This window comes from Acomys minous (genome assembly GCF_964271855.1).
Source record: "Acomys minous genome assembly, chromosome: 3".
NCBI lineage: Eukaryota > Metazoa > Chordata > Mammalia > Rodentia > Muridae > Acomys > Acomys minous.
The window spans coordinates 115,958,571-115,982,213 of NC_140485.1; the positions used below are offsets into that span (position 1 = coordinate 115,958,571).

The 23,643-nt window shown below is 44.3% G+C and overlaps 1 protein-coding gene across 3 annotated transcripts in view; it reads right to left on the minus strand.

Annotated features, from left to right (window-relative positions):
* Positions 1-957: 957 nt before the first annotated feature.
* STX7 (syntaxin 7) overlaps positions 958-23,643 on the minus strand; it is a 38,330-nt gene continuing 15,644 nt past the window's right edge. For all 3 annotated transcript variants that reach the window (XM_084777979.1, XM_084777980.1, XM_084777981.1), the window contains exons 3-10: positions 10,706-10,775; positions 8,715-8,808; positions 7,910-8,047; positions 7,089-7,141; positions 6,389-6,485; positions 5,106-5,178; positions 2,914-2,996; positions 958-2,273 (exon numbers count right to left, since the gene is read on the minus strand). In XM_084777979.1, coding sequence (XP_084634105.1) covers positions 2,181-2,273; positions 2,914-2,996; positions 5,106-5,178; positions 6,389-6,485; positions 7,089-7,141; positions 7,910-8,047; positions 8,715-8,808; positions 10,706-10,775 — 701 coding nt within the window. In that variant the 3' untranslated portion in view covers positions 958-2,180. The remainder of the gene's footprint in view (positions 2,274-2,913; positions 2,997-5,105; positions 5,179-6,388; positions 6,486-7,088; positions 7,142-7,909; positions 8,048-8,714; positions 8,809-10,705; positions 10,776-23,643) is intronic.

Sequence of the window (23,643 nt, forward strand, 5' to 3'; positions counted from 1 at the left end):
CCAATTCCCCAATGTCCTTCTAAGCCACGGTCTCTTTTTGCAACACAATACTCGGGTGGAGATGGAGTCCCAGGAGCCTGTGTTTTGTCTTGGGCTGAAACTTCCTCTCTCTCTGAGTCTTACTAAGATCTTTATCAGTTTGTAGAGACAAAGTCTCAGTGGGGTCAAGCTACCCAAGACTGCTTTCACCTTGGGGCCCCGCCCAAGGCACGGTCACATTCTCTACACAAGCAACTAAAGCTCCTGTGGCAGATCCCTGATCACCCATCCAGCAAAAATAATAATTTAAGATTGAATTTTAAGTAAAGTTGCTAAGTCATGGCCCAGTCACCCACCATGAAGGGAATAGGAGTAAATGAGTGCGCCTGCATGAGAACACACTTGTTAATAAGGAGAGCTGGGCACAGAGCGGTTCTGTAGATGCCATTGGAAGTTTCCTTTAGCTATGAGACGGCAGTGCGCTGTTTGACGCCGTACATGCTACGGGGATGTCTGGAACCGAAGACCTTGTGGGACCAGGCCTGGTGGGCTAGGACTGACCTGGCAGCATCTGTGTGAATTCTCCTTATATAGCCCATTCCTCATCAGGAAAACAGTCTGAACCTGGGACTAGAAAACCTCAACATTCCAATCTCTTACAGAAATGTTTTATACTGTCACTTTTATAGAAAGAAAGAAAGAAAGAAAGAAAGAAAGAAAGAAAAAAAGAGGTGGGGAAGGAAGGGGAAACTAAAATAGGATGTAAAATAAATAAAATAATAAATAAAAAAGTAAGTTCTGCTGAGATGTGAAGCAACTTCTACTTATTAGTGAATAACCCTTTTGATACTACAAAATTAAAAATGTTAACCAGAGATCCAGAGATCCAGAGAGTGTCCCGCCACAGCGCATGTGCCTCCCTCAACAGTGAGGGTGAGGGAAGCCTGGCTTCCCAGAAAGAGTCCTCGGGAATCAGGATTAGCAGACATCTCCGAAATCATCTTTATTCTGCTTGCAAAGATACAATTACGTAGTTAATATTTCACTTGTTCCCATTTAGAAGTTTTAGATCCTGCCACACGAAACACCTTCACTAGCAAACTGCTACATAAGAACATTATAAAACACAAACAATAAACTAAGATAACCCCTTCTACAGTGTTTAGATTAGTAGGTTAAAACATTGATTAAAAAAAAAAAACACAAGTTCATTGGCAGACATCTGACTCCTATTCTAATGAAAGATGGTTTTAAAAAAAAAAATGGCACTCTAAGTAAACTCTAAAATTTAAGTGTCAAAATTTAAGCATAAAAATTAAATACCAAATTTGTAACTGTGGGAACATTCCTTTGTGAAGATAGGATCCAAAGAGACACGTCTAATCAGTGTCCTGTAGAAAACAAGGGAAAGTAAATAATAGCCCACAAAACCAGACAGTATGGCAATGATTGTTTAGTGTAGTAAGAAACTGGCATCTTTTGCATCTAAACAGAACAGATGTTGGTCTGACTCATTCAGACACTTCCTCCAACTGACACCAAACAGTACAGTAACTACACTTACCCTAGTACACATTGGGTTAAGTGGACCATGTGTAAATACAACCTGTCCTTCCTATTTCACCATGCAATCTACAGCAAGTGCATATATACACAGTGGGAAATGACTCACTGATGCTAGTCACAGAAGATAAAGACAATCCAATAACGACAGACCAGCCATGATCTGACTGCTGTGGACCACGGGGCATACAATGTCCCACAAACAGGTATGTTAAGATTTCGTTATTGAGAATATTTGCTGGACAAACCAAACTTAAACTTGATTTTTTTTTAAATAAGACAGCACGATCATGTACCACATGCTCACCATGACACAGGTGCAGGCAGAGGACACACACTAATCAAATAACTCCCCCAAACTCAGCCAAACCATATAAATAAATTACAAACAAGAGGCATATACAATATGAGGAAAACCCATCGGTCATTGGACTGCAAAAACGTGGGAGTTATGCCTGCAACGATATTCAGTAAAGCCTTCGGTATTAGAAAATATTAGATTGAATCCAAAAGAACATCCTCCCCCCCAATAAAAACGACAAAAATATGGGACCGTCCTTTACACAAACAGCCTTAAAATAATGGTAACGGTAACTGCTCATGAGAACGCGCCATGCAGCCGCCTGCTCCTTCATGACTCAGCCTTTCAGTCCCCATACGATGAGACAGATGATCACAATTCCGACAACGAGGATAAAAATGATGATGCAAAGGGTTTTTCTGGATTTGCGCTGCAGAAGCAAGAACGAGAAACAGTGACAGATTCAGTGAGGCGACTGACTCCATGACAGCTGAAAGTAGCTCATTTCAGCTTAGTGACTTGTTTGCCGACCTGTTCGGGGCTGAGGTATTTCTTCTTAGAAACCTCTACAACGCATGTGGTGTTTTGCTTTGGTTTTGGTTTTCAAAAACTATTTTTTCTTGAGATACTGTTATAATTCAAGGAGCGCTTCAGGGACCGTGACAGAGGTAGAGGGCACAGCCTACAGACCGCCCTAGAAAGCCTCGAGTTGTTAAAACATGCCGATTTTGTCTTCAGTGGGAGAAAATGACACGGTTCCATCCAGAAGGCTGTGAATGGCTGTGTTCGTACCTGGTGGTCTCCGCTGTTCTGTAAACAGCATTGATCCCACCTTTATGCTCATTAAAGCCTTTCTCCCTAGGCGCTTGTCCTGAGCTGTTTCTCTGTCCATAGAACCCGTTCTGTGTAAAGGTCAGAGATGCTTGGCTAAAAAAAATGTATGTCGGTGTAGCCATGCCCGAATCGTTGCTGTGATAACTGTCCCTGGCAGCCACTTCAAACTCATGATGTCCTTACCCTCTAAGTTAACACTTCAAGCTACTGAGGAGACGTATTAGCGTTAACGTTACCTGATAATCTGCTGCTCTTGACAGCTGCTGGTTTGCCTGCTGAACGTGAACCTCTGCGCTTTCTACATTGGCTTCTATGCTGTCTTTAAAACAAAACGCACACACACCCAGAGAATCGTTAAACACAAGCTGATGCTCCAGTGCTAAATCGCTAAATTTCATCCAGCAGACATTTAAGAAAAAGACACAGCCCAACCAATATACAAATGTATACGTAAAGAGCCGTCGTCGTCCTCTCCAGCTCCACCTGGACACAACCTGTTATTTTGTAGGTACAGGGTCAGCGTCAGCACAAGCTCCTGTCAGCTTCTAGCCATAGAGCTCGAACTGTCTCAAGACCAAAGTGCAAATCAGATAGAGGCCCCTTCTGTCCAACTCCAAAGACTATCATCATCTCATAGGAAAAAAAAAAACCCACGTCAACTTCTCAAAAACACAGTCTCCTCAGGAGCAAAGGATGAGCCGACGACATGAAAGCTCGGTCCTGTGTGTCCACTTAATAAACCCAGTCCTCAGTGTTCCTCGGCTTTGCGTCTGCCGCTGTAAGCGCAACCCACCTTAAACCATTCACAGAAGCGCAGGGCTCTCCCTGCTTTGCGAGGCATGGTGGCCAACCTCACAGTCAGAATAACTTTAATTCACTCGGTTTCCACCATCCACCTCACCCAGGGCCCGAGGGCCTTCAGAAGGTGGCAGCCCACCTTTCCGCTCGGCTCTACCCTCAGAGTAGGACAGGCACTGATTTGTAGGAGCGGACACTCTCATCGCTTCCTCCTCCCTACAGGTTTCCACAGCCAGTCTGTCATGTTCTTCTCGCCCTCTTTGGCAGCAGACATCCAGAGACCCCATAGCTTCCTCCTGTCTTGAACGTCCTGGCCTCTGACTCAGTGTTGTTCTTTTCAATGCTTCTCTTAGGGTCATAGCTGGTGATTGCATTATAAAATGGAGGGCCCTTCTAACTACGCCTTGGTCTGTACAAATCTACCACACCGTCTGTATGTGTACACATGGGTGTGGAGGCCAGGGGCTAACAATCTGGTTTCTTCCTTAGATGTCTCCCTCACTACTTTTTGACACAGAGCCTCTCACTAAGCTCATTAATTCAGCAGGACTAACTGGTTAGTGGCCTCCAGGGATACCCCTGTTTCTGCAGCTTCAGTTCTAGGATTAGGACTAAGGCTGTTAACATGCACCTACATTATACCCAGTCTGCTATGTAAGTGCTAGGGATCCGAACTCGGATCCTCCTGGCTTGTGTAGCAACCTGTTTTACTAACTGAGCCATCTCTCCAGCCCTACTATAGTTGTGTGTGTATGTGTGTTGTGTTGTGTGCACATGCTCATGCATGCATGCACATGTGTTGGAATGTGAGTGTGGTATATGCACACATGTGTGGGTGCACACATTTGTGTGCACAGAGGCCAAAAGAGGATGCCAGGTGTCCTGTGCCATCACTCTCCACCTTATTCCATCAAGACAAGGTCTCTCGCTGAATTGGAAGCTAGGCAGGGGGCAAACCTCAAAGATCCAGCCTTTGTACTTCATAGTGCTGGGATTACAAACATGTGTTGCCACATCCAGCTCTCTTTTCACAGGCACCTGATCTCAGATCCTCTCGCACAGCGAGTGGTCTTACCCACTGAACTCTCCCTCCAGCTCCCATACTTTCTTTTTTAATGACCTCATCTACTACCCACCCACTTCCATGGTTACATCTCAACCCTAAAGCTTTAATGCCAACAGTCTCAGACCCTAGCATCTCAGTGAGCTACACTAATCTATCAAAAACCATTTGGTAATTGGTAGGACAAAGGACCAGGCAAATAGTTAACTATTTCCCATAAAACGAGGATGCATACATAATTACAAATAACATGAGTTCACCCACTCCTCAGCATAGGGAACACTAGATTTGGATAAAACTGAAACTCAAGCCCTGGAAAGCAGTTGGATGCCACATGGGGCCTTATGAGCTCAGCATCAGGAGGCACTAATTAAGCTTGGAGCTTCTGAAGCAAGAGAAGCTTCTATTGGCAGGAATGCAGAGAGTAGCAAGAACTGTGTTCTGATTGTAGAGACTAAGGTTTGGATTCCAAAGGAGCCCCAAGAAACAGAAAAGGCTGAGAAATCTGTTGCAGTTGAGCTGCAGGTAACTTGCTCCCACCTCACAGTCCACATAAGCAAGACTTACCAATCACATCTCCTTGTTCATGAATCATCATTCCCAGGTCTTTAAATATTTCATTAATGTCCATAATATCAGCCTAAGACAAAAAAAAAAAAAAGAACACATTATTATGCATTATTAGAAATTCAGTCCCCACTCCCATAAAGGAGGAAATTAAATAAAAAAAGAAAGGAAACAAACACATTTACACCCACTCATACATATATAACATGCATTTAGAAGTAATATATAAATTTTAGGAGCATCAGAAAAATACGCTACTACAAGCCATCCTAATTGGAGCCTCTGGATGCCCACTAGCTGTCCAAAGCAGATCTGTGACATTGTCTATAGCAAGTGATCCAGGATGGAAACTGAGGAAGAACATGGAGGACTAACTCAACCTGATAATTTCTCTTGTCACAAGCAATATTTGCTTAGATGAACACGAATATTCCTATATTTCAATACAAATTTACCCATTAACTTGACAACTTCAATGAACAAAACATTATGTATAAATTTCAAGCCTCACCTTAATAAATTTGGAAGATCCAACAGATAGATCACAGTGAAATTATAAACATCATTAGTGGGTAAACAAATCATAAATTTGTTGGATAAGGAAATTTTATAACTTTGCTTCTCCTCAATATATACCTATTTATTTTCCCCGATTAAAGAGTCTTTTTTATGTAAGTGTGTAAGGAAGTTTGCCTATCTATTGTGGCTTTAGTTTCCCCATCTGTAAAATGTCAATAATAATGATAAAGCAAGTTTAAAGAGCTTTTACAAGGATGGAACGAAAAGAGATAACACAGTTACCAGGGTGCCTTGGCGCAGGAGAGACCTTCAGTGAACTGTAGCCACTGGTAACTACTATTGCCTACATTCTAGGAGCTAGCTCAGCTCCACAAGAACTACAGTTAACAAATCCTTCATCTCTGGGATGCCGTAGATACCCTTAAAATTTTTACAGTTCTATGACTGCTGTTGTAAAAGTCTTGCTCATGGAGGGATGTGCACATGCTGCAGGAAGCTACCCAGACTCTCCAGACAGACGTGTTTCTAGAGCGTCGTTTTCTCAATGCTAAAGAGAACTGTAAATGACTTAGCAATGTGGAAGGAATATGGCTTCCCTTGCCCTAGCACCAACAGTGTCTTTAGCAGGAATTATTCTGAATTCTATACTAGACATTTCACTAAACTGACAGATGTCCCTGGAGTCTTCTTCCCCAGCATCCTCCAGGTGTGTGAACAAGAACTCAGACTGGAACAGTGGCGGGCCATGGCCACGGGAGGCTTACTTCCAGCTGCCTGATTGAAGACTCTCGCTCATGAATAAGACGGAGGTCATCCTCTGTGATTTCCTCATCTTGGACCTGCACCTGAGGCTGTGTTTGGCTATCAAAACAAATACAGAAAGAAGATTTGTTTACCATTTAAGGCACGCTTACTGAACGGGATCTTTTGATCCTCAAGATCAGAATATTGCTCTTTTAAAAAGTGCTGAAATAAGTAGGCACAGTGGTACATGCCTGCAACCCCAGTGCTCATTAGTTGAGGCCAAAGGATCTGGAATTTAAGGCCAGTCCTGGCTACACAGTGAATCCCAGACTAGCCTGAACAACAGAGTGAGACCCTGACTCCATAAAGCCTCAATAAATAAAGAAAAACTTCTGGGAATAAATACATATTTTATCCCATTTTCATCCTATTCATGATTTCATCATATATACGTTTAGACTTATTTATTAAAAGTTATACCTGGTAACTTCACATAAGAATATTTTTTTCCAAGTAAGTTTATTTGCATGATCTATTTACATATTATATAACAAAATACTTTATAAATATTTAATCTTTCCCAAATCTACTATTTCAGTTTATAAATAGTAGGGTATGTGCTATTATACAATAAAAGTTTTCATTCTGCTTCACAGACTGTAACATATAAAACTTCGAAAATTATCTTTTGATTTACAAAACATTTTTCTTATTTCTTACCTTTCCCAAGATACAAGATTCTTTTCTTTTGAGTTGTCTTCAGGAAAACCACCCTGAATAATTTAGAGGATAGAAAGAAAGAATGAGAAAAATTAAACAAGACTCATAGTTTCCCTTAGGATGGTCTACCTGTGTTTTGTCGGGGTATATGTTCATGTGTGTGTGCATACATGTGCATGTGTGTGTACATGTATGTGAGTGTATATATAGGTGTGTGCATGTGCAGTGGGAACAGGGATGGCTTAGTTCTTATTTTCTAGGTGGACTGCTTAAGTAATGACAAAATAATATCTTAAGCTGGCAAGGAGGTGATTCACTCACTATTTACAATGATAAATATAATAATTTATGTAATAAATACAAATAAACAATTTTTGTTAAATACTAAATGTCATCTAGCTAATATTCCATGTCATTGTGAGACCTCTACATGGAAGAGCAAAACACCAACTCCTGGTGGCTCCTGAGATAATTTAAAACTAGATTAACTCAAAGGTTCACCCTAGATCATCCTTTCATTTTTCTTTTCCAGGCCCATATCTATTCTCAGAACCCCTTGGTACTCTATATACTGGCACACACCTGAGACCAAGCCTCAAACCAGCCTCTAACCTTTTTTGGGGGAGAAGGGAAGGACAAAACAAGTTTTTCTATCTTTATGTCGTCTGTACTCTGTTATTGTTCCATGAAGAGTGGCTACAAGATATAACATTGTATTTCTTAAAACCTGAGCAGAGATCCCTTAAGAGTGCCACAGGCCTCTATAGGTGTACACGTCAGGAGGATGCAAACGCAGACATGCTTCTCAGCACAACACCTACCGATACTCTAGAACTCGCTCTCACTCGAGCCACAAACTCCTTCTCTCTCTCGGCAGCTTGCCTCTGGGCCTTCTGAAAGTTTGTCAGCGTTGTTGTGAATTCCGCCACTAACCGGTCTTTCTGTATCTTTCTTTGACGCTGGAGGGACGGGAGAGAAAGCAGCCTGCTGAAATTTGTGTCAGTTGCTTCCCTACTGCTTGCCTCTTTATTGGATCCTAAAATTGTCACTCCCTCTCAAGTTACAGAAACTCTCTGAAGGACCCTCAGGCACATTTCCACTATGCTCAAACACTTGCACTTTGATCTTGGAGCAAAAGGCCAACCCCGCAGAAGTTCCCTCCTAGACTTTCATAGCCGCTAATAAGTGGGGTCATGGTGTTAAGGCTCATTTTACGTAATCCATTTCTTAGGCAAATAAAATACCATATATATAACTTGCAGCAAGTATAATAACTATGCCCCCAGGCACATCTTGAGTGTGTGCATGCTGGGGGTGGGGCGGGTAGGGAGAGTGGTGGGTGGGCAGTCCTGCAGAGCCAGGAAGCAACTGCACAGGAGGCATTTTCTCAGCATGCACCTAATTATGGGCCAGGGCAACTACATGGAAATCATTTCTGCTTTGTGGAAGCACATGATATTACCTGAACAACTAAATGCAGTTTTGTGTCTGGTAACTAATCTCAAATACATTTTTTTTTTTTTTGCTGCCTAACTTCCTTTGTTGTGCCCCAGTTCAGAGGTCGGACCATGCATTTAATGTTGTTCACACTCAGTACGTCACAGCATGGGTCTGAGGTCCTGGTACCTGTTCACTGGGGGTGGTGGGCAAAGATCCAAACTCTTTGATGTACTTATCTGTTTCTTTCGCAAGCTGATTAGTATACTGTTGCTTCTGCTGCCTGCAGTGAAAAGATAAAATAAATAAGCAAATAAATAATACAAAAACAGAAAGCAGAGCCATGTCATAGCCAAAGGAGACCTCTGCCACTGGGGTATTGATACCCCAATTGTTGTAGAAAAACTAGTTTTTGTCAACGTATTTATTCAAACTATAAACTGAAAGTTCTCATAGTTTTCTGAACTGGCTGTCAATTTCTTCTGCCACGCCAAATCTATAGGTTCTGTTTCTTTTTTTAAAATAAATACTAAGAAATATGACATAGAAAGGTCTTCATCCACCCTGAGTCACCGTCACTGAGCTTAGAGAAACAAACCTGAGTTGCTGTTACCTGTTAGAGCGCAGCATCATTACCCACACATGCAAATGGCCCCAGTGAGAAGGGCATGTGGTTAGGACAGGGCTGGCTCTCTGGTCCTTCCGACTTAGAGAACTAGAAACGTGTACAGCTTTTACCCGTGTCCCTCCTGGGATGGCCTCTGAGAGCGAAAGACTATTTGTCTTTGTCCAGTGCCCAGGTGTGAGGTCCAGTTGTACATCTTATTTCTTTATGCGAATACTTACGCTCCATAAACACAAAGATGGAGAAGGGGTGATAGTACAAATTTACTCATAGTTAAACCTGATATGGAAAGTCTAACAGGGCTTCCTTATAAATAGATCTGAATACCATGAAAGGAGTAGATTGTACCTATACCTGTATTCTCCTTGATATCTTTTAAAGAAAAAAAATATGAATTTTAATGGAAAAAAAAAACCCTTGATGTTCAACAATATAATCTTACCTTACAGGAATGCTTAGGAATGACATCAGGCCTCCACTCTACACCCCTTACTGCACACATGGGCAGCCATGGGGGTTCACAGTAAAATGGTGCCCAGATGCAGATGCCTGCATTCTGCTGGAAAGGACGGATGATATGCAGCTCACAGAGCTAGACAGCAGATGCCCTTGCTTAGACAAGCTTCTCTAACTCCCAAAAGGGAACCAGCATGATCATGTCTACAGGTTCAGAATTTCCAGAGCTGAAGCTACCAAAATAATGTCACTATTTGTTTTGCACTTCATTTCGATGAGTGACGGTGGTGCATTAACTATGATGTACCCAGCATCTATTCTATCGTAGACAAATAAAATTTAAATTACAGACAACTTCAAATACTTCAAATGGTACTTGTAAAACACATGAGTTTCTATGCTATATCTTTTTGTAGCGTGAGTGAATGTGTGTGTGCCTGTGTGCGCCTGCCTGCCTAGAAGTTTTGAGACAGGCCTGCCTAGAAGTTTTGAGACAGAGTCTCAACTGTGTAGCCCAGGCTGGTCTGGAACTTACTCTACCTCTCAGCAATGCCCCTGCCTCAGTGTCTGGAGAACTAGGCTTATAGTCATGAGCATCCATGTAGGCATTGCTTTGTTTTGCACAGAAGCTAAGAAGCTGGCGCTTGCTTTCTAAAGTTCACATTGGGTAAGTCAGTCTACCTGAAGCTGGGTTTTCTGTTTTAGTTTTGTTTTGTTTGAGGGGAAGAGTTCATAGAACTGAACACATACTGGATATAAACCAACAAAAAGGAGAGAAATACACTAGATAGATAGATAGATAGATAGATAGATAGGTAGATAGATAGACAGTCCAGATTTTTAAAAGCCACTGAAAACCCATTTTAAAATTAATTGAAATATAAAGTAAATAAATAAAAATTAGGTTTCCCATGGCAAGCCTGCTCCTTAAAGGTGAAAAAGCACCTGTCTACACTGGATGAGGCAAGTTACATAGAAGCTTGGCTCTAATGCCGAAGATACCTTTTAATTTCCCATCAGTTCTCCAATTAAAAAGCCAGAACAAATGCAGCATAAAATAGGTATCCTTTTCTCTGTCTTTAAACAGCAAAATACTTACAGCTGTTGCCTCAATTCCGGTGAATCCTGAGGCGTTCCGAGCTGATTCAGAGCCCTTTGGATTTCCACGGCTATCATAACAGGAAATTAATGAATATTTGTTACAAAATGTACAGCCGCACAAAATACTACATTAGAAGCAATAAGGTGATTAAAAGACTAATAGATACAAAAACAGCGCCATAATGATGGATAGCAATAACTGGGGGGGGGGGGAGGGGAGGGGAAGTAAACGCTTTATTTGTGTCTAGTCAGTAACAGCAACAGACTGATTTTCCAAGAGAAATTTGACTGGGAACATTGACCTGTGAACCCCTGCTCGTGACCCAAAATGGCAATCTCTTTCCTATGCTACAAAGACTGCATTGGAAGTAGAATATGTAAACTTTACTTGAATCTGCTGACATAAAAATTATGGAGCACTATATAATTGTGGCAATTATATATTTTCTTCAATACAAAGCAAGTATTACAGCTTTAAATGAGAACTATCTAACAAAATTGTTTTCAGTCATCTGTGTAATAGCTACTACAGATGACGTAGGCTAAAATCACAAGACATTTACACAAGTCTCAGCTATCCCTGAGAGACAATGAATGCTTAAGAGACAACCTTCCCACCGGGCGTGGTGGCGCACGCCTTTAATCCCAGCACTCGGGAGGCAGAGGCAGGCGGATCGCTGTGAGTTCGAGGCCAGCCTGGTCTATAAAGCAAGTCCAGGAAAGCCAAGACTACACAGAGAAACCCTGTTTAAAAAAAAAAAACAATAAGAGACAACCTTCTCATTGATAAATTTATTGTTTAAAACATAAACTCAAAGTCAGCACCAACATGGGATAAAACGGCCTTTATGAACCATATGCAAGATGTGAGGAGAAAGCTGCAACAGCCCTTACATATTTTTCTTGCCAGAATGTTTAACCTCATGAGTTTATGTCATGAGGAAGAAATTGGACCAATCTAGACCATGGGATAATCTACAAGATAGCTGGCCTGAAGCTGGGGAAATGTCAGCGTTGCAGGGGAGTTTTGTGTGTGACGTGACCTTTCACAGCCCAGTAGTGTATGACCCGAGGACCTAGGTGTCCAAATACTCTGTTCACCAAAGATTGTTCCGTTCTTATTCCAGTGAAGATTTAAAGATACAGACACTCCTGGGAGTATGTAAAGGGGAAACTCACCTTATTAAGGAGAATTCAGAAAAATAAGAAATTAAGGAAGAGTGAGAGAGGAACAGACATTTGAACTTCCGTGTCTAGAGTTTCTACAGAGCTATGGCAGAAACTGCACAACGGCTGGGCTAACTGTTAAGACCAGGTCATTTTCCAGGTTATCAGCAGCTAATGCGGGGGCCTAAACACACTCTGCAGGTCCCCTGGTCCAGCCAGGTTGATGACCATGCTCTGTCCATGGACTACCCATCAAGTCAGTGAATGCCTCTGCCGCCTCTGCCATCTCTGACTTATGCTTTGCTAGCTGTTGACCTTTGAAGGGCTGTAAGGCTGTTAGTCCTGGCTGGTGCTGCCGTTACTGATCCTGCAGCTGTGTTACTGGCTGCTTAACTATACTACTTTCTCTCTGATCACACATTTACACGAAGTAAGTCTGCCATAAGCACCTTTAGGATCAAGGATGTGTAAAAGGACAAGAGTGCTTTCTGTGCACTCCCCCAAAGGGTCATGTGGACACCTGGCCTGCCGTAAGCGGCTGAGAGCTATATTTTAACTATTTGCCTCTTTCCTTGTGTGTTTTCTCCACTGTTGTATGTGGGGTGTGCCGTGTACAGGTTACACTTAAAATTCTGGTCTTCAGTCTGAGGAATGCTGTCAGGAGAGGCCATCCAGAAATGACACACTGGAAACTGCACTGGGCACAGGGCAGAAGAGGTCTTACTTCAGCGCCCCTGTGGAAAGAGTGAATGTGTTTCCAGCTGTATGAGAGACAGAAGCAGTATGCCACATCACTGCTTCTTTTTAAAGCTCATGTAGTTAAAAAAAATTAATAAAGAAAGAAAGAAAGAAAGAAAAAGAAAGAAAGAAGGAAGGAAAGAAGGAAGAAAGAAAGAAAGAAAAAGGAAAGCATCTTATTGTGGAAACAAAAGGAATGAAGCATAACGGAAATTTGCACCTGGCCCAACACTCAAAACTCTCATTATGCTGGTATTTCTTTACTTGGTCACACTACGATCAACACAAAGTAGCACCAGAGAACCAATTTCTACGGCAGATAAATTCATCACAAGTCAGATACTTTGGGGACCAATCACCTTCCACTCTGAAGGAATGACTGAGAACTACGCCACTGTCCTAGAGGACGCATTTGCTCGAGCAATGCATGCATGCAGATGGAGGGGGCCATGGACACTCACAGCATCCAGCCCAGAGAAGGAAAGAAGTGTGAGACGAGACACAGAAACAAATGCTGCAAAAGAGCTTCAAACCGGAACCTAAAACGTCTGTGCTCTTCTGGAGGACAACCCCCTAATCGCCAATGGGGTGACATCTCTATTGGTTTGGAATAATAAGAAAAAGAAAGCAACCTCTAACATGGAGACTCAGACATCTAACCCCATACTTAGAAAGAGAGTGAAGTGACCAAATCACCTACAAGTAGGAAGGAAGTTCTTCACAGGCAAGGGCCTGAACTATGTTTTATCCATTTCTGTGTTGGTAGGATTTACCATACTGTCGACACTCAATATATATATATATATTTATAGCATAATTATTTTTTTAAAAAAGCACTAAAACTTATCTAAGAAACCACATGCACTTCTAAAATGTAAAGCATAAGTAGGAGGTGAGTTTAAAATTGCTAAGTGCTCAATTGTAATTAATCCACTCATTTAATAATTACTGGCTATCCACTATGGATCAGGCACAGTGGGAGGCTCTGGGCATGAACAGCAGTTCTGTAGGGTTTTTTGACTTGAGTAGGTGTATACCCGAAGATCAACCAAATTATTGACTACTGGATAAAGACCCACAGAAACATACACCAGAAATTACCACACCCATTAGAAAACATATGTAAGCTAGTGAGTCAGTCCCAATGTACAAAGATGTTGTCAGCCACAGAGAGTAACTGTTGTCCAAGACACTGTATGTATTTAGTAAAGGTGCTGGGATTGAGATAGTGCCTTCCTGGCTTTCAAAAAAAGTATTTTTTTCAGTGTGATAGAATTATTGAAAAGGGTGATTTCATGGTTTAAGTGTCCGACCAATGAACAGGAGACAAAAGCCGAGTGTGCCTACCTTGCAGAAGCAAGACAAAGGAGCTGAGTAGAGGCTGTATGGACCCACTGTGCCAAGCAGGGGATGCTAATGCAGGGGATGCTATGCAGGGGATGCTATGCAGGGGATGATGTGCAGGGGATGCTACGCAGGGGGTGATATGCAGGGGATGATATGCAGGGGATGATGTGCAGGGGATGATATGCAGGGGATGATATGCAGGGGATGATGTGCAGGGGATGCTATGCAGGGGATGCTATGCAGGGGATGATGTGCAGGGGATGCTACGCAGGGGATGATGTGCAGGGGATGATATGCAGGGGATGATATGCAGGGGATGATGTGCAGGGGATGATGTGCAGGGGATGATGTGCAGGGGATGATATGCAGGGGATGATATGCAGGGGATGATGTGCAGGGGATGATGTGCAGGGGATGATATGCAGGGGATGATATGCAGGGGATGATATGCAGGGGATGATATGCAGGGGATGATGTGCAGGGGATGATATGCAGGGGATGATATGCAGGGGATGATGTGCAGGGGATGATGTGCAGGGGATGATGTGCAGGGGATGATATGCAGGGGATGATATGCAGGGGATGATATGCAGGGGATGATATGCAGGGGATGATGTGCAGGGGATGATATGCAGGGGATGCTATGCAGGGGATGATATGCAGGGGATGATGTGCAGGGGATGCTATGCAGGGGATGATGTGCAGGGGATGATATGCAGGGGATGATATGCAGGGGATGATGTGCAGGGGATGATGTGCAGGGGATGATGTGCAGGGGATGATATGCAGGGGATGATATGCAGGGGATGATATGCAGGGGATGATGTGCAGGGGATGATATGCAGGGGATGATATGCAGGGGATGATATGCAGGGGATGATATGCAGGGGATGATGTGCAGGGGATGATATGCAGGGGATGATGTGCAGGGGATGATGTGCAGGGGATGATGTGCAGGGGATGATATGCAGGGGATGATGTACAGGGGATGATGTGCAGGGGATGATATGCAGGGGATGATGTGCAGGGGATGATATGCAGGGGATGATGTGCAGGGGATGATATGCAGGGATGATATGCAGGGGATGATGTGCAGGGGATGATATGCAGGGGATGATGTGCAGGGGATGATGTGCAGGGGATGATATGCAGGAGATGATGTGCAGGGGATGATATGCAGGGGATGATGTGCAGGGGATGATATGCAGGGGATGATATGCAGGGGATGATGTGCAGGGGATGATATGCAGGGATGATATGCAGGGGATGATGTGCAGGGGATGATGTGCAGGGGATGATATGCAGGGGATGATGTGCAGGGGATGATATGCAGGGGATGATGTGCAGGGGATGATATGCAGGGGATGATGTGCAGGGGATGGTATGCAGGGATGATATGCAGGGGATGATGTGCAGGGGATGATATGCAGGGGATGATGTGCAGGGGATGATGTGCAGGGGATGATATGCAGGGGATGATGTGCAGGGGATGATATGCAGGGGATGATGTGCAGGGGATGATGTGCAGGGGATGATGTGCAGGGGATGATGTGCAGGGGATGATATGCAGGGGATGATGTGCAGGGGATGATATGCAGGGATGATATGCAGGGGATGATATGCAGGGATGATATGCAGGGGATGATGTGCAGGGGATGATATGCAGGGGATGATATGCAGGGATGATATGCAGGGGATGATGTGCAGGGGATGATGTGCAGGGGATGATGTGCAGGGGATGATGTGCAGGGGATGATATGCAGGGGATGATGTGCAGGGGATGATATGCAGGGGATGATGTGCAGGGGATGATATGCAGGGGATGATGTGCAGGGGATGATATGCAGGGGATGATGTGCAGGGGATGATGTGCAGGGGATGATGTGCAGGGGATGATGTGCAGGGGATGATATGCAGGGGATGATGTGCAGGGGATGATATGCAGGGGATGATGTGCAGGGGATGATATGCAGGGATGATATGCAGGGGATGATGTGCAGGGGATGATATGCAGGGGATGATGTGCAGGGGATGATATGCAGGGATGATATGCAGGGGATGATGTGCAGGGGATGATGTGCAGGGGATGATATGCAGGGGATGATGTGCAGGGGATGATATGCAGGGGATGATGTGCAGGGGATGATATGCAGGGGATGATGTGCAGGGGATGATGTGCAGGGGATGATATGCAGGGGATGATGTGCAGGGGATGATATGCAGGGATGATATGCAGGGGATGATGTGCAGGGGATGATGTGCAGGGGATGATATGCAGGGGATGATATGCAGGGATGATATGCAGGGGATGATATGCAGGGGATGATGTGCAGGGGATGATGTGCAGGGGATGATGTGCAGGGGATGATATGCAGGGGATGATGTGCAGGGGATGATATGCAGGGGATGATGTGCAGGGGATGATATGCAGGGGATGATGTGCAGGGGATGATATGCAGGGGATGATGTGCAGGGGATGATGTGCAGGGGATGATGTGCAGGGGATGATGTGCAGGGGATGATATGCAGGGGATGATATGCAGGGGATGATATGCAGGGGATGATATGCAGGGGATGATGTGCAGGAGAAACTGGTCTGGTCGCTTGTGGTCGCTGAGGTGCTATGACCTAACAAAATTCTAGAGACATCATTTTACAGATCGCTATCACTACTTCCCTGTACCAAGGTCATCAAATGGCCTGATGAACTCTGGATCTGGCTTTATACAATTTTCCAAGCTAAGATGTATATTAAATATAAAGAGTAAACACACATACACACACACACACACACACACACACACACACACACACACAAAAAAAAAACAAAGTGGAGAATTTGTCGGAACTTGTGCATTACCTGCCAAGTCAAGAATGTTTGCTATTTGATGCTTTAGTGAGAATACGGTCTCATCCCTGTCCTGAATTATTAACTATTACTAAATTCTGTATTCAAAAGCTCCACGCAGCCCTGAGTGCACTAAGAACTCCTTATGTTACTAAGTTGCCCTAGCACAAATACTTAACAGTGTTGCAAATTTTGCACAGAGGATGCCTGGGTGTCAAGCTGAACGCCTATCCTTTTCGAAACCGTGTTACTAGTGCTAGGGAGGGCAAGCTGGAGCAGACTAATCTCTCATCTGCTACACTCATTTACAAGCTGGATTCCAGTTACTCTGTATCACTGGTGGACTTCTTTGTACCCACAGTTATTTTGTGACAGAGAACTGGCTGATGGGATTGCTTTGGCCCAATTTGGCCGACCAGGGAATGGCAAGCCGACTAGTGACCTGGAAAAACTCTTGATGGTGCCACTTCAGTTTATAGTCTAGGGGGTGTTTTGAGCTTACAGCATATTCAAATTTGATTTCAATTGGAATAAATTCAATTAAAAATGTGATGCATAAAGATTAAGGAATATCTTTCAAGTTACAAAAAAGGATTCTAGAAATTTCTAATTTACCACACAGTAAAAAGTGTAAATTCAGGTTTCTATAAGACTGAAATAAATTACTTTTGCCATTATCTGCCACTTTGTACTGTTTGCACTATTACTCCCTTCCAGGAAGGGGATTTATGGGATATACTACATTTTTTTATATCAGAAATATAACACTATCTCCAACACAACCACCCCAAAAGTGCTTTATTCTTTCATCAAAAAACAAGTCCTTCTAAGTAAGAGTGTGTGCTGCCCTCTAGTGGATTAGGAATAAGAAAAATGCTTTATGAGTAAAAACTTTTAGTCCTTAAATTTCAGGTGCATTGGATGGGGTAGAGTTGCAGGCTGGGGAATGTGGAGTTCTTGCAAATGTTTGACAAGCGAGTGTGCAAGGCTGTTGGGGACCACAGAACCTGCCCTAACCCACACAGAACACCTTCAAAGAACTTCTCCAAACAGCCAAAGGCAGAATTCACCACCGCCTTTCCGAAGAGAAGGGTCACCATCACTGAATGCTGAATAACAGAGTGGCAATGAGTCAGAGATGAAATGACCGGTGAGACCCCTGTTAGACCCTGACACCCCCATTCAGTCTTACACTCCTTACACAGAGGACAAACAGGTCAGTGCCCTCTGAGGAAAGGTCACCAGCAAGAACACCTGAGTCAGCCTGGCCTGGAAATGTGACTCCACTTCCTGCTGCTGAGTGCACATTTACCTCATCACTCCAGCCACAGCTGCTTGGCAGTCTCTTGCACAGAAACCATCTCATTCCCAGTTGTCATTAACTTATGGGGAAGTGGCTCATACTGGAGACAGTGTGAACATCGCGGTAAGAATATCCTTATTAAACACTGTCACTCAAGCTTGAGAAGAATTCGGTAGCAGTGATGTCTTTGCTAATTTTCTGTCAACTTGACACAAGCTAGAACCATTTGGGAGAAGGGACTCTGAGTTGAGAAAATGCCTCCCTAAGATGAGGCTGTAGGCAAGCATACGGTGCATTTTTAAAAATAGTATTTAATGTTGGAAGGCCCGGCCCATCGTGGGTGGTGCCACCCCTGGGCTGGTGCACATGGGCTCCATAGGAAAGCAGGCTGAGCAAGTCACAAGGAGCAAGCCAGTAGTAGCCTGCACCGCCTCCACGGCCTCTGCATCAGCTCCTGCTTCCAGGTCTCTGTCTAGTTTGGCTTCCCTCAAGGGGCTGCAACTGAGGATATGTAAGTCAAATAACACTCTTCCCTCCGTTAAGTTGCTTTCGGGCATGGTGTCTCATCATAGCACCAGTTACCTTATCTGAGACAGACAATCTACAATATACTGCAGAATTAAGAGGTAATGATAAAGACACCACATGAGAGTCACGTCTTAACTAAGAGAGAGTCAGCTAGTACCTGACAGTGGCAGGTACCCAGCAGCTGCGTGCTAGTGACAGGATTGACACAGAGCCAGAGAAGGTTTAAATGTCAAAACACTCGAAGCATCCCTCATCTATCAGTCCTGCCTGCGTTACAGGGTGGTTAGGGATATGAGAAGGAAATGCACAGGACAATTGGATGCGCCTTAGATCTCCTTTCTAAGAATACAAGGCCTTTCTTTACCAGTAAATTTGAGAGCTGAAACTCAGGTCCGTTGTGGAGCGTGTGGTGCAGGGAGCAGGGACAGCTCACGAAAGCCCTGTTAGCGGGTGAAAATGTGTGTAAGTCATCAACACAAAAAAGGTTTTAAGGGAAAATGTCAAATGAACTTGGCCTATTTAATATCAATAAAACTGTGCTCTAATTTCAAGTAGAAAGAAAAACCAAAACCCAAAACAACAGCAGCTTGAAACACAATGGCCTCTTTGCAAAGTGTTTTATCTCTTGTCCTGTCCTGTCTTGTGACTTCTTTCTGGAAGAGTGGAGAGAGAGAGAGAGGAGAGAGAGAGAGGAGAGAGAGAGAGGAGAGAGAGAGAGAGAGAGAGAGAGAGAGAGAGAGAGAGAGAGAGAGAGAGATATGTCTTTGCCTCCAGATGCCCAGTCCCTAGCTGCTGACACTCTGCTGCCCAGTGAGCTCAGAATCCCTGAAGACATCCCTAGGTTTATTGTCAGCATAAGTTACCAAAGAAATAAAATATGGGCAGTTTACTGCTGCAGCAGATTAGGAGAGGGCAACACTGTTCTTGATACTAACGTGCAGAAACAGGTGTTCTCTTAAGGTGGATTTCCAGGTGAGGGTGCATGGCCGGTTGCACCTCTCAGCAAGGATGCCCTGCGTGCCTTCCTGATTTTGTGTTCCCATTTTAACACATGCACTGCTGAGCCACTCTGCACTTGGGTGGATTGCAGAGTTGTCTTGTGTGGTCCTGGCCTCTGCAGAGTGGAAGTGCCTAAGAAGCCAACAGAGTGGGACAGGGCTGTGGGGATGCCCTACACCCCAGGGTCCCTGACATCTGACTGCTCATGATGTCCCCAGCTTCCTTCTCTCTCCCACTCACGGTGGGTGGCCCAGCCATTCTGTCTGAAAGCAGCCAAGGACAAGCTGTGTCACCTCAAGCATATATGGCAATGCTTTCCAAACCCTTCCCTCCATCCCAACTTCTGATCTGTGCTTGCTGCCAAGACACCACTCAGGTGCCTCTAAGTTACTAAGGACGCGCATCTGCCTCCTTTGGGAATGCAGTAGAAGCTGGATGCTGAGCCTTTTCCCTCCTTCCCTCTGCCTATCTGGACGCATGGAACATCTGTGTGGGGTGGGGGCGGGGAACCCGTATGACTTACATTTTCAGAAGTATTAAAATCAACTTAAGGTTGTATAGCCATAGGCCAAAGGAACAGAAATAAAGCGGCTGGCTACCAGGCAGGTAACCACAGAAAATTCAGGAGTCAAGTAAGGGGGGCGGAGCTGCTGGCTGTCACTGAGGGAACTTCACTCTCAATGGAGCATGCCTAACCCAGAATCCAAAACAAAACAAAACAAGCAACCAATTAAAAAAACTCTTGAGCATCTACACAGCAACACAAGCAGAAAAACGCATGCTATGAAATTTTTTTCCTGTGCCACTATAAAAAACAAAACAAAACAAAACAAAACAAAAAAAACCATGTATACAACTATTTTTAGACCATGTGTTCAAGGTCTATAAGCAACATAGTTAGGTTTCAACCTGAAAGAGGAAGAGAGAAGAAAGAGAGAGATCCCGACCCACTGGCTAGTGCTGGGCAGGAAAGTTACTGAGCAGGCTGCCAAGGTGGGTAGGTAGAAGGTTTGAACTCAAAATGGAAGGCTAACCGTCCTCTACAAGGAGAGGAACAGCTTGGAAAGAGGTGGCTGTGTATCTTGGACTCTAGAGATCACGACTTAGGAACCACCCTCCAATGCCAAGACAATCCTGTGAGGGACCGAAGGAAGGGATCATCGCCTCTGGGGGCTGGGGTGGGGGGCACAGGGAAAAGGAGTCCTTGAGCCAGGAAAATGGTCACTTTCTTTTCCACACATCCATCTCCCGCCCTGAGAATCAAAGTGCTCCCACAGAATGACAGTCACACAAAAGAAGATCTGAAAATGTGGAAAGGAAGGTCACAAAAGAATAGCATAGCTAGCCAGATAATAGCCACTAAAGGGGTTTGGAAGACTACTCAGCTACTAAAAACAAGGAAATCTTGAAAGTTTCAGGCAAATGAAACTAGAAATGATCATCCTGAGTGAGGTAAGCCAGATCCAGAAAGACACACATGGTATGTACTTACTTATAAGTAGATATTAGCCATTTAGCACAGAACTAAAGAAACTAAATAACAAGGAGGTCTGTAGTGAGACTTTTAAATTCTCATTCAGAAGGACAAATAGAATAGATAACGGAAGTGGTTGAAGAGAAGGAACAGGAAGGCAGCCTACCATAGAGGTCCTCTGAAAGACTCCACCCAGCAGGACATCCAAGCAGATGCTGAGACCCACAGACAAACTCCTGGGTGGAGCACAGGGAGTCTTATGGAAGAGTTGGAGAATAGAGGGACCTGGAGGGGTCAGGAGCTCCACAAGGAGATCAATAGAGCCAACAAATCCTGGGGTGGGTGGCACTGCAGAGACTGGTGCACCAACCAAGGACCATGCATGGTGAGGACCTAGACCCTCTGCTCAGATGTAGTCGATAGGCAGCGCAGTCTCCTTGTGGGTCCCATAATATGGCGAGTAGGGACTACTTCTGACATGGGCTCTGTCCCACACACATTGATCACATCCCCCTGGTGGGGCGGCCTTGCCATGCCACAGAGGCAGAGGATACAGGCAGTCCAGATGAGGTTTACTAGGTGGAGATCAGATGTCAGTGGAGTAGGGCTCTCCTTTCTGAGGACTAGGGGAGAGAGGGAGAGGGTATGAGGAAGGGAGAGTGGGATCAGGTGATGAGGGAGGGGGCTACAATCGGGATGTAAAGTGATCAAATTAAAAGCAACACACACACACACACACACATACACACACACACACACACACACACACACACACACACACACACTTCACAAACAAACAAAAGGAGGCTAAAAGTAGAATCACTCTGGAAAGAAAAGGAAGGGCAAATTGTGAACTCTGGAGTACCAGAAAGAACTGGTGTGCAGCCAGTGCCAAAACCCATCCCCTCTGTCCAGGCCTGTTTTAGGTATTCTGGCTTCCCAGCCACATTTGCCTCTTGTGATAGCTGTAGCTCTTGGCTCACTCTTATCTTGCTCGGCCAGATGCCTGTCTTAATTCCTGCCGATTTCAATACACAAGCAGCTGATCCTTCCATTGCTCCCAAAAGTGATCCTCCGCCCTTGGACCACGAGTTCACACTCCAAGAATATGTCACACACTGTGCCTCCTCCACAATCCCAGGGCCATGCCAGGCACATCACCCATGGGAAAGGGCTTTACAGCAGCCTGAGAGGCAGATCTAAGCTGGCACTGGCTCCCCCTCTAATACCCCAGGGGAGCTGTCACCTGAACAGCTTTCCCCATTCAAAGCACTCCTGGGTACAGCAAGATGCCTTCTGCAAATTGCCTCAGCAATGAGTTCAAGTACCAGCTCAACCATTAACTCCTTGGCAAGCCTGCTTGGTCCTCAGGTACCCTCCTCCAAGGTCTGTGCAGTGTCCCTCCAGCACATAGTACACTTTTGTTATTGCCATCGTTCAAATCACTTGATCTTTCTTTTTAACTCATATCTTTACCTTATTAGTTTATCGCTAAAGGTTCACTCAACAGATGCAAACATCTGCTTTACTCCCTGATAGACCTCTAACATGCAGACTGCCCATCACACCATAGATGCTTTATAAACATGGACAAGTTTTACAAACACACAAGTTATACTCTGGAACAATACAACACGAACTTGATCTTAAATATGCAGAGTGTCCCGAGATCCAACACAAACCTCCCCACAGTATGAACTTGAGCAAGTGACTTTAAGTCACATGTACTCCAAAACTAAACTTTCTCATCTGATAGACTGGTTGGTAAAATGTGATAAGATCATTTAAAACTACACAATGCTTAATTTGAGGCACAGCATACACAATTAAAAAAGAAAAAAAACAGTGCTTTAAATTTCTAGGTTAAGGTTGGGTAGATGGCTCAGTGGGTAAAATGTTTGCCATGCAAGCTTAAGATGCTGAATTTAAGACCCTAGAACACATGGAGAGCAAGCACGGCTGCAGGTGTCTATATTCCCAGGGCTCCCATGGAACGGTGAAGGCTGAGACAGGAGGTTCCCCAGGAGCCCACTGGACAGCCAACCTGGTTTAGGCAACACAGCAAAAACACCCTGTCCCAAGTGAGTCAGAAGGCAAGGACTGATTCCTGAGGTTGCCCTTTGACCTCTACACAAGAGACATATGCTCGTGCATATATACTTAAACATACACACACACACACACACACACACACACACACACGCACACACACACACCATACCCACATGAAATTTAAAAACTAAAATACGAGATTAAGACTGCAGACAGGATTGTATGTGTTATAACCTCAGCATTCTGGAAGCTGAGGTATTTACCAACAGGAGCCACAGAGTAAGATGCACTCCCAGAAAACAAACAAACAAACACACACACAACACCAAATGACCTTAGATACATGCCAGAAGGACAATATAACTAAAATCACCAGATGTGTGCAGACCAGCCTACTTCCCACACATGGCCAGCAGCAAGGCAGGCCTCTGAGCTTCCCCAGTGAGCAGGCCTCGGGGGTACTTTATTGAATGCTTCCAC